The 12,105-nt window shown below is 45.0% G+C and overlaps 1 protein-coding gene and 1 non-coding gene across 2 annotated transcripts in view; both read right to left on the bottom strand.

Moving 5' to 3' along the window:
- Positions 1-3,030: 3,030 nt before the first annotated feature.
- LOC116082866 lies at positions 3,031-3,136 on the bottom strand. Its single transcript, XR_004115489.1, has one exon. It is a non-coding gene; the product is annotated as a U6 spliceosomal RNA (small nuclear RNA).
- Positions 3,137-3,780: 644 nt separating this feature from the next.
- The window catches only part of Pop1 (POP1 homolog, ribonuclease P/MRP subunit), a 28,876-nt gene continuing 20,551 nt past the window's right edge, over positions 3,781-12,105 (bottom strand). The window contains exons 13-16 of the mRNA XM_031358907.1: positions 10,971-11,162; positions 8,676-8,830; positions 5,234-5,581; positions 3,781-4,570 (exon numbers count right to left, since the gene is read on the bottom strand). Coding sequence (XP_031214767.1) covers positions 3,928-4,570; positions 5,234-5,581; positions 8,676-8,830; positions 10,971-11,162 — 1,338 coding nt within the window. The 3' untranslated portion in view covers positions 3,781-3,927. The remainder of the gene's footprint in view (positions 4,571-5,233; positions 5,582-8,675; positions 8,831-10,970; positions 11,163-12,105) is intronic.

Genomic DNA, 12,105 nt, shown 5'->3' with positions numbered 1-12,105 from the left:
ACGGGAATCACACAAGTACCAGACAGGCTGGTTTTTGCTTTGGTTGGTCCATTGTTTTGTTTTTAAATAAGTTTTGTCCCAGGTAGAAGTTCCACTCTGGACCACAATGTCTCATTAAGTTTCTACCTAGATGTCAACATCTCAGGAGAGCTGATGTCATAGAGGGATACAGTTTCTTAGTGTAGATGAAGCTGGCTAAGCAGACAGGAGTTATGAGACATCTGAGACTGCATTACTCATTCACAGGTCTCTGAAGTCAGAGGGTCCAAAGAGGCAGGCCTCTCAGGCCCCAGCTGGAGTGGCATATCCTAAGGACCCAGAGAGCAGTTAACATGTCCATGCTTCAGCTCAGCAGGAGATGACGGATTTCAGAACTGAGGCTTGGGCTCTCAGGTGATTCTCATGCAGACAAGCCAGAGATGAAACGACATTCTGTAGTTCTGGGGAGACCTGCCCAGAACTGTGTAACTGACCTGCTGTTTTGACATCTGCAACTAACACTGTGTGTGTGTGTGTGTGTGTGTGTGTGTGTGTGTGTGTGTGTGTGGTACACACACATAGATGTGCAAGTACATGCGTGCATAAGTGCATCTGTTTGTATGTGTGCAAGTGTGTGAATGTGCACGGGTCAGTGTGCATGTGCAAGCATACTTATTATGTGAGCATAGGTTTTCATTTAAACAATTATAAACCCTACATTTCTTTCTCTTAAAAGATGCCCATTCATTTGTATCTGGATGTCTACATGGATAGCTCCAGAAAGCTAGTGGTAGTCCTCATCTGGATGGTGGAAGTCAGGTGATCTAAATTAGTTGTTTTTAACCAGGTGCAGCAGTACAGGAAATCAAAATACTCTGAAGGCTGAGCCAGGAGTTGAGGCCAGCCTGGGAAAAGAAATTCTGTGCTAGACACAGCAGCAGTTCATAGTTGAGGTAAGAAAATGGCTGCAAAGATCCAGTCTCAAACCACCAACAAATGCGTACCGCTGTTCTTTGCTCTCTGATTTTCCTGATGAAGACAATCAACTGGCATTCACGGTCTGTTTCTGCCCGTAGCTGCCACCACCCCGACAAGAGCCACCCAAAGGAGAAAGGGTTTATCCTGGCTCACAGCTCAGGAATACACCCCATCATAGCAAGGACGTCAGGCAACTGGAGCGAAGCATCTGATCACACCCCATTCACAATCAGGAAAAGAGAATGATGGCCAGATACCATGGCTCAGACCACGTTCTCCTCTTTATGCAGCTCAGGGTCCCATCCCGCTGTATGGTGCTATCCACAGCAGCAGGTCTTCCTGTTTCAATTAACCCCACAGGCATACCTGGCGGCTTACCGTGGACAATCTTTTACAGGTGTTTCTGCAGGCTTGTCTCTAACAGATCTTGAAATTAACATTTCATATGACATTTTAAAGACTATGACCCAGAAGCTGGGAATGGTGATGCAGCCCTCTAATCCCAGCACCAGTACTCAGGAGGCAGAGGCAGTTGAACCTCTGAATTCAAGGCCAGCCTGGTTCTAGAATAGCTAGGACTACATAACAGCATACACCCTCCCCCCAAAAATGCAAAATAAAATCACCCAGAATTAATTCTGTCTTATATGGCTCTATGTAACTGATCCAAGTGTTCAACTTTTAGGACAGCACCTGGCTTTGTGGACCTTGACACCCTTGCCCCTCAATAAGAGGACAGAAGCCATTGTCACTTACTCCATGTCTCCGTTCCATTGCTATAGAGAACAGGCACCCTACCAGTCTTTTTCTTTGAGGGATTTGGATCTCTCTGACAGACCACCACTCTTTCAAAAAGTTATGTCCAAAAAAAGGCATGTTTCCTGGACGATGGGTATGGAGGGCAGTGGCTGTGCAAGATTCTGAAAGCCAGACTCCTCCCGTGCTGTCTCCATTATGCAAATATGCATGAGGAATCTGCAGTGGACACAGCCCAGCTCTTCCCAGGTTCACCTGCTCAAGAGAACTGTTGCCAGGACCAGTGCTCTAGAGATTGGGCAGTGCGGACCAGCCCTTTCATTGCATGGCTCTGACCTACCAGAGAGTACAGCAACTGCAGAAGTGTCATCCCCAGAAGGAGAGCAGCTGGGGAGCCACACAGCATGCTCAGACTTGCCAGGGACCTGGCTAAGCAACAAAGTGGCATTCCGCCTACAAAGCAACTGTGTAACCGTCCATCCATACCTGCTACTGACATCCTGTTTTCCTGTTTACAGATTGCACTTACCCTTCTTTTTTTCCTTCAGCTCATTCGAGTTGGACACTGAAGGAGGCTGGGGTGGCTCAAGCCTCAACCGTAAGACCTATTGCCTTTTTTTTCCAACCGGTGTCAGCGATCTCCAAGGAGAAAAAGAGCCCTAGTGGCACTTACTGGACCACCCAAAGAGCTCGTTCCCACCTCCTTTCAAGACCTCCAGTGAACCCTGACTGCACTGGTGTGGCCTGCTGTTCCCGTCACCCTGCTGAGGGTGCTGTCATGTGTCCCAGCCACACAAACCAGAGCATGTCTTTACTAACTGGTCCTACAAAATGTTCATCCAAAAAAGATAAGATCAAAGAGATAGAAAAATATTATGTACTCTTGTCTACTTCCTGGAGACTCCCAATGTCCACTGCCACACTGAAGTTCCAGAAATCCTTTAATTACAAAAAGAAAAAAATTTTAAAGATTTAGTTATTTATTATGTATACAGCACTGTGCCTGCGTGTATGCCTGCAGGCCAGAAGAGGCCAGATCTCATTACAGATATTTGTGAACCATCATGAGGTTGCTGGGAATTGAACTCAGGACCTTTGGAAGAACATGTGGTGATCTTAACCGCTGAACCATCTTTCCAGCCCTCCAAAAAAATGTTTTTGCTTAACCTAAATAATCTTAAATCAACCTGACCTTGGGTTTTGCTTTGTTATCATATTTAACTGAACATATTTTGAAAAACTGAACCTTCATGGTCTCCAGAAATCATCTGTAAAAACAATGTTCTTTGTTTTTTAACCAGATGGTTTTTTTAATCAAAATATTTTCTCTTGTTGCTTCACGAACCTGTGTGTCATCCTCAAACAGGGGCTGTGCTAATCTTCCCTGTATCTGCATACAACTTTTATATGTTCTCCGAAGCACTGATTGGGCTTAACTAACTGGGCATTCCACTCTATCACTCTTGGTGTTGTATATGAAGTCATGAGGGTGGCAGCCATCCATATTGCAGCCCACAGGCTATGCAGTACCCAAGATCTCCTTAATAGTTCCAGAAAGTTCTCTAGCTAAAGATCAGCCAGACAATTTTGACAAGCTCATAAAGAGTAGTATTTCCATGACATTTTTTGAAAGGTTAAGAAACAACAAAGCATCACCAGGGAGTGCAGCGCACTGTGTCGCGCTCAGCCCACCTGACAATACGCAGGCAGCAACGTGTGATTTCTTTACTGCACAAGATGTTAGCTCAACAAGACATAACTGTGTGCAGCCACACAACCTGGGCCTCGGACGCAGGGCCCAGGCAGCTACAGCAGGCATCTGCCTGTTTCTTTAGCTCTCTGATGCTAGGCTCAAACCCAGCCCTTCATACATGAAAGAGCTTGACCACTGAGCTATACCCCAGGATCCTACAGTCTCTTCCTTAGAAAAAAAACTGTTAACAGTTATTGTTGCACATTATGTGACTGCAACATTTTTAATATAAAGTATTCAGCTAGCATGTTAAGCAATTAAGCATATTCCCAGGACAGGAAAAGATGGAAAAGATTCAGACTATAAACAGATCATCATCCACATAATTATATAATTTTAATTCTTGTTTTCCAAGCAGCTCCACAGTAGATTTTAAATCAGATGATGACAGAGACAGCCAGGACTCTGTGTGAGATTTGACAAAAATAGTTATAATTTAAGACCAGGCTGTAAACTCAAATTCACACCTCGATGGTAATTCTTGCAAACCGATACTGCAGTGAGGTTGGAGGCCGCAGCAGCACCAGGCCCCTCGTGGCTGCTGACTGGCTGGACAACATTTCCAGCAAGCCGGTCATACTAACAAACCCTAAGGCTTCCCCACAGCCGACAGCCATAGAAAAATCTCCCTGTGTTACAAAGCCTAGGAGGACCCTGGAGCAGTGTGAAGTTAGTCCTGGAAGGGGGCCTGACCACAGCCCCTGAGTCAGAGCTTCCTGCCCAGCTGTGGGCGCCCCTGCTGCCGGGCCCTTGGAGGCCCTGTGCTCCCCAGTCTTCCTCTTCTCCTTTTTCTTCTTTTCTTTCTCCTTCAGAACCAGGCTTTTAAATGGGTCACTGTGTCTGGATTCCCAGGGCCCATGGTAGCCCTGACCCTGACTGAGCTGGAGCAGGTCCTCTTTGGAGGGAACACAGATCATGGTGCGTGGCTCTGGGCTGCCCTTCCTGAGCAGGGACAAGCTGACCCACACCAGGGCTCTGGGGAAATCACCCAGAATGGACAAGCAGGCCTCTCTAGTCAACTCTTGCTGGCCTCTGCAGGGAGCCCGCCTGACCTCAGAACTGGGCCCGCACCAGGACGACAGTTGCTTCAGTAGCTTCCTACTCCTACATGAGGTAAGAGACATACAAAATTAAAAACCATGTAAAGCATAATATATATTTAGTTCTAATAATCTTTTCATGTCTCTCATCTCAAACTAAGAGTAAAGATTATAGAATTGGGCCAGAGAAAAAAATAAGGCATTCAGAAAAATAAAGTAGATAGGGTTTATAATAATAAAATAAATAGGGTTTATAATTAAAGCAAGAGGATGAGAGTTTGAGAAGAAAGAGGGATCTAAGAATCTTAAGATAAATAAGATGAACGAAGAGATTACTTAATAGGAAAGTACACTATCAGGTACTGAGTGAGCAGTGTTCATTGAACATGGAAGAAAAGCGTCTCCACCCTGCCATGAGGAACGGCTACTGGCCCATCTCACAGCCACACAATTCACAAGAACTGGAGAGGCTGGCTCAGAACAGAGGCTTGTCACCAATCAGGGCCACCTGGCCGAGGAGAGTATTTTCAACCATTTCATAAGTTAGTACCAGGTCTCAAATCATGTATTAAACTGCTTCCCTAGGCTCTCTATGAAACATCAAAGGAACAGCTCCCCTTTTCAGAGAGTCATGAGTTAGCATACAGAAACAATGGTATGTTCACACCTAGAGCATGTTCAATATGGAAAACTATTCGAAATGTATCTGGTAGCTGCCTGCACTTACCGAACAACACAGAGCTGGCTACCTGTGGTAGCCATGTGGTCCTCACTGGCATTCCATTCCAGGGCCACTTTGGCCCCTGTCTGCACTTGACAGCCTATAACTTCTGGCTTCCTGGGTTGGTTTTCGGCTATGCCTGCCTCATTAGATAGTTGGCAGATCTCTTTGGGGACAGAAGGCACTCCAAGCCGTCTTAGGTCAGTCTCCTGAGCACCAGGCATTGAAGCTATAATTGCTGCCTCTTGGGCATGAACCCTGGATTCCCAGTCCCGAGTCAGCTCTTCCCAGGGACAAGAGAAAGGAGCCAGCGTGCCAAGCTTAACATAGTTGGGCCTTTTAGCAGGAGGGCGTCTAACGAAAAAAAAAAAAAAATTTGAATTATTGAAGAGTAGAGACATGATCATTAAAACAGCCATGATCATTATAATACATCTCCAAATAAAACATACACACACACACACACACACACACACACACACACACACACACCTTCCCGCCTGCCTCTGCCTTCCTAGTGCTAGGTTTAAAGGTGCACACCACCATGACCAGATCTTTGTGGGATTTTCTTGTTTCTTTGTTTGATGTACATAAGTATGCTATCACTAACACACTAGAAGAGGGCATCAGATCCCATTGCAGATGGTTGTGAGCCATCATGTGGTTGTTGGGAATTGAACTCAGGACCTCTGGAAGAGCAGCTAGTGCTCTTCACTGCTGAGTCATCTCTCCAGCCCAGATCTTTGGTTGTTTTGTTTTGTTTTTTATAAAAGATAACACATCTACAAATATGTGCAGCACTTCAGTACTGATCTTGAGAGCTCCAAGTCCATGGTCTGGGCCTGGGCATGCCATCCCTGTAGATTTCAAAGGCTCTGAGTCAGGGATACAGTGAAGCTTCTCCCTCACTCCCCACCCAACAACAAAAGAATCAGGAAGAGTAAGAACAAGTGTGTGCCTGCAAAACTCTGTGTACAGACACCGTACGTGGAAGGACGCGTAGGAAAGTGATCACGGTGTCGGACTTCTGGAGGGTGGTGGGACACTCCAGGTCACAGTTGAGGGAAAGGCTTCACAGTAAACCAGTCTCTCGGGAAGAATCAAACGACTCATGTTCCACTAAATTCTGTAGTCAGTCAAACTGCCTTCTCAGTACCCGTGTCTATGCTCTCAGACTGTGCGGCACCTGGCCGTGACCAGAGAAGCTTCTGTTTGCAGTGGGTGACAACAAATGCAGTCTTATAACTAGCCAAAGTCCCGAGAATCCATGACCACTGGGTGCTTGGCCATAAACACGTGCATCATTCCCTCACAGGTCCGGGAACAGTGGGACAGAAAGACAGAACTGAAAGAGCGGACGCAAGTCTCAGACACACAGAGGCTACCTACAAAGACCAAGCCAGTCAAAAGTCCAGGGAGTGGGAGTGGGGTGGGTGGGGTGAGGATATGATATGTGCTTTTAAGCCAGGCAGTGGTGGCATACACCTTTAACCCTAACATTTGGGAGGCAAAGGCCAGCCTGGTCTACCAAGTGAGCTCCAGGACAGCCTGGGGTACACAGAGAAACCCTGTCTTGAAAAAAACGAAGAGAACAAAACTCCCCACATGGCTATGGGAGGGCTCCTGGCTCTGAGGAGCTGTTGACGAGTTGCCGAAGGAGTCATCTTCTTCAGTGGTACAGCAATTATTAAGTGGCCTATGATCCTGTAAAAACAGCCTATACCCAAGGCCACAGCCACAGCCACACCCAGACAAGCAACCCGAATTAAATCAATGAGTCAAAAGTAAAAAGTCAGGAAAACAGGAGGAGGAGCTGGGGAAAAGGAGGTCAGAGGACTGGGCAGGTGGTAAGAGAGGACTATGAGGCAGTAAATACAATCACAGGACACTGCATAGATGTATGACGTGACCAAATAAAGTAAAGAAGAAACTAACATTAGTTTATTCCGTGCCAACACCACAGCGCCTAAGTGGCGTTGGACCCAACAGGAGACTTGAAATAAATAAGTGCTAGATGAATGAATGATTCAGACAAATATAGAGATGGGTTTAGGGAAAGGTTCCCCGAAGCACAGGACAGAACAGAGGCACCCTACAAGGCCGCTGACGAGACATCCATGCTTCAGCCTTACATGGCCGCTCGGAACTCCCACCCTGCACCATAGCTACAGTCAGAAGTACACATCATTTGGCCCTCTACAAAACAGTCTGCCAACATTTGGTGTATGATCATTATTTATTGATATAGGGAAACCTACACACTGGTTAAATAAAAAGGTCAGGTTTCAAAGTAGTATGGATAACACCATTCTTTTATTTGGGAGGTTTTGTACCTATACAGAATATACATGAAAGACTCTAAATAATCAATAATAAACATTCTCAGTTACAGGACTCTCAGCCACACAGCATGGACAGCACACAGACATACATACGGCACAGACAGCACACAGACATACATACAGCACGGACAGCACACAGACATACAGCACAGACAGCACACAGACATACATACAGCACGGACAGCACACAGACATACAGCACGGACAGCACACAGGCATACGGCACAGAACTACTGGGAAGCTGATCCAGGATCAGGTCACAACTTATCCACTAACATCTGTCTATCATTCAACAAATGGCTAGAAAGCTAGCCAACCCTACAGACACAGAGATGCACACACACACACACACACACACACACACACACACACACACACACACTACCTCTGTTTGTGAACAGGAACTCCCAGCAAAGCCACAGCAACATTCAATTATCAAACAACAAATGTTAGAGAGGTCCAGTGTACACCACCCATGGCTGGATCCACAAGTACCACAAACACAGAGTTTCTGTGTTTCCAGGAGCCTACAATTTAATGGGTACATGGGTTCCTATGGTTCACCTGGACTTCTCTATATAACAGAAATAAGGCCTTTTATTCACTCATTTCCAATGAAAAAAAAAAAAAATATATATATATATGAGGAAAGGCTACAAGGATAATACTAAAACATTAAAAACAATGCGTATCTCTTTGGATGGCAGAACTGTACCAGTTTAAAGTGTTTTACCGACTTCCATGGTTTCGTTAACTTTAATAAATTGGTACTATTCCAAAACCAGGTTTTTTAAAAGTATAATTTCTGTAAGAATGGGGATCCGAGCAGGACAGTAATGAGATCCATAGCAAGTATCTGAGGTGCATGTCTGTAGTTCAGACATCCATCACTGAAGTCAGAAAATAACGTAGAGAAGGGCTGGACCAGATGGGCCTCTACAGGGCCAAAAAGGATGCCCTGGCTCAAAGCACTTCTTGGTAACAGAGAAGGCAAGGAAAGGCTTTACACTATCCACAGTTACTGAAGCCATCCCCAAGGTATTGGACAAGGAAAGCAGGCACCTCACAGCCCCGGGACCACACCGGAAGAACAATTCTTTCCTTACCGTTTGTACTTCTCTAGAAGATCCTTAGCTTCATCTTCAGCAAACAGAACCCCGGCACGGCAGTCTGGGAAATCGCCTGGGATGTTAGGAGACCGTCTGTACTGAGAATGCACTGTAGCCTCTTTTAATCCACCGACTCTCGCACCTCGGTAGATCTAACAGAAAAGCCAAGGGGCCCTGTCAGTTTACTAACCTGAAGCGGAAATTGCTTAACTGTCTGCATAGGGGAATGAGAAACAAGCTTAAAGCCCAGCACAAGGAAAATTGATAAATACATGTTAAGAGAATCCTACAACCAAACACCAAACAATAGTAAAACTGAATGAATGAAACTTCAGTTAACATGGGGAAAAACTCGATATCCAGTAAATACAACTGGTTGCAGACCCATATACACAATAGGCATATAGATTAAAAACGTGTACTAACAGAGATAAAAGCATCTGCTAAAGCTATGAGAGCATGCACAGCGGTAACAAACACCAAATCATACTGGCGATACTTTAGGAGGAGAGCTGAGAGCTGTGGGGGACATGGGACATGGCCCGAGAAGCTGCAAGCTTTGTTTCCTAATCGGAACACAGGCACGGGGCACATATTTAAATACGCCTAACTGTCGGGAATGCAGCTCAGTGACAGAGTGCTTTGTAGACTGCCTAAAACCCTCAAGTCAATACTCAGTACTGAAGAAAAAGCAAACAAAGATTTTCCTAATAAAATAATTAAGAGGAACAATTAAAATAAAGTCCCCTTCCTAAATGATTAACTGTTCCTTGCACTAGGCAAAATTGCTAAAATTGTAATTATGTGCGCAAACCTAGCAGTCTACACAGACATAGCTCTTACCATCTCTAGCAGAGTAATGCTTAAACTAACCAAAAGATGCTCACTCACAGGTTTTAATAAAAATTTTGGCTACAGGTAAAAAATAGGAACAGTATATGCTTATAGTTAGCACTTAAAATCATAACAATATGTTCTATACTAATATACTTATAGCTAAGCTGCTAAACTTATTCAAGTTAAAAATGCAACATTATTGTTGCCTATTAAAAAAAAAAAAAAAAGGGCTGGAGAGATGGCTCAGCAGTTAAGACCTCTGCTCTTCCAGAGGTCCTGAGTTCAATTTCCAGCAACCACATGGTGGCTCACAACCATCTGTAATGGGATCTGATGCCCTCTTCTGGTGTGTCTGAAGATAGCAATAATGAACTCACATACATAAAATAGATATAAATATTTTTTTAAAAAACCATTCCATTTCAAAACCTTCAAATATTGTTCCTTAGAGGATATGGGAAGGTGTCTGGGGAGGAGACTGTGGGGCACGGGTAGACAGATGGGCTATCAACACATAAGGCAAGCATGTATGGAATATCACAGAGTAGCCGTACAGTTAATATGTTAATCACTGTAAGAAAACAAACAAACAAAAAAAAATGTGTGGGGAAGAAAGGTACAATATGAACCAGGCACTGTGTTTAAACCTGCAGTCCCTGCCTGGGAGCCTGAGCAGGAGGATAACAAATCCCAGGCCAGCATGAGCTACAGAGAAAGACTGTCTTTGGAGGAAGAACCAGGCATTGTATTTAAACCTGCAGTCCCTGCCTGGGAGCCTGAGCAGGAAGATAACAAATCCCAGGCCGTCATGAGCTAACGAGAAAGACTGTCTTTGGAGGAAGAGGGCTACACTACTGTCTTTTTTTATTATTCAACTTTATTTACTCTGTGTACTTGCGCATGCACATGGGCACATGTGTAATGGCACACATGTGGAGGTCAGAGGACAACCTAAGAGAGCTGGTTCTTTCCTTCCACCATAGGGTACTGAGAATCAAACTCAGGTTGTCAGACTTGGTGGCAAGCACCCTATCCTGCTGAGCCATCCTGCTGGTCCACAGGTTATCTATCCACGAGAACCTGGCTCCAGGGACCACATGTTATAAAGTAGTCCATATTTTTATATCCACTATTTCACCTCTGAGGACAGAAGTACACTGTTCAGCTCCTAAATTGTGCATAATGCTCAGAACACTTAGCATCCATCATCAATTAAGATTGTGTTTTAAGCTGGGCAGTGATAGTGCACGCCTTTAATCCCAGCACTTGGGAGGCAGAGGCAGGCAGATTTCTGAGTTCGAGGCCAGCCTGGTCTACAGAGTGAGTTCCAGGACAGTCAGGGCTACACAGAAAAACCCTGTCTCGAAAAAACATACAAAGAAACAAACAAAACCAAAAAAAAAAAATTGTGTTTTAAATATTGCAATTATTAGCAGAAATCAAAAGGAGACTTACAAATGGAATCCAAAAAGCCATGCCCCAGCCCTTGGGAAGGAGGACGTCCCAACCACTGCCCCAGCCCAGCCGGTCCTCGCCAGTCACTTTTCCTGGCTGCTGAATCAGGAGGATAGGTATCTTGGATTCACGAGCTCCTAAATCAAGCTGCGATCCGGGTACCAGCAACTCGCTTCTCATCCGGTTTAAATCCTAAGGGAAGAAAGCAAGTGAATACAAATGGCCACCGTCTCCTAGGCGTCATACTGGGGCCTCCCCGGAAGCAAACCTAAAACTTAAATGTTCATTTAGAAGAGAAAGCTCTGAAAGAGCAAGCACAAGCCAGTATAAGTAAAAATACACTTCCTATAAGGATTTCCCTCTCTGGACAGGCGTTGGTAGGAAAGACCAAAACACCTGGAACTTTCTACCTGGGCTGGAGGATACAGAAGACTCAGAGTAAACTGACGTATGCTCACCCTGCTAATCGCATCAAACTCAGTCTACACTTGTACAGACCATCCCCTTTATTTTGATTATCCTCTGTTATCATTAAGTAAGGCAGTACACAAATTAACCACAACTTTTCAAAGGTGGGCAGGTGGGGGGGAATGCTCTCTGCTCTTGAGGAAATGTCTTAGCAGATCTGAATGATTAGAACAGAAGGCACTGTGAATGGAAGGCGTGGACCAACACAAGGAGTGAACACCGCCCTCTCAGACTTCCCTTGGTCGGCTCGGGAAAGAAATGCACCTGTGCTGAGTTCAGAGATGACAGCTAGTACCAATGACTAGGACAGAGCACTCCTCCATGTTTTGGTATAACTGTAATTTCAACTATGCTCCTCAAACCTTGAACTTTTCACTTTTGCTAAGCTTCTATAACTTCCTGTATATTTATTGTCCATTCTAATATATTACCTCATTAGCCCCATGCTTCCCACCTGGAATTTAAGGCCTGTCTCTTTAAGATATCCATTCTTTTTTTTGGGGGGGGGGGGGTTTTGAGACAGGATTTCTCTGTGTAGCCCTGGCTGTCCTGGAACTCACTCTGTAGACCAGGCTGGCCTCGAACTCAGAAATCCACCTGCCTCTGCCTCCCATGTGATGGGATTAAAAGTGTGCGCCACCACCACCCAGCAAGATATCCATTCTTA

The sequence above is a fragment of the Mastomys coucha genome, unplaced genomic scaffold (genome assembly GCF_008632895.1).
Source record: "Mastomys coucha isolate ucsf_1 unplaced genomic scaffold, UCSF_Mcou_1 pScaffold7, whole genome shotgun sequence".
Classification (NCBI taxonomy): Eukaryota; Metazoa; Chordata; class Mammalia; order Rodentia; family Muridae; genus Mastomys; species Mastomys coucha.
This window is presented reverse-complemented; position numbering and strand designations above follow the sequence as displayed.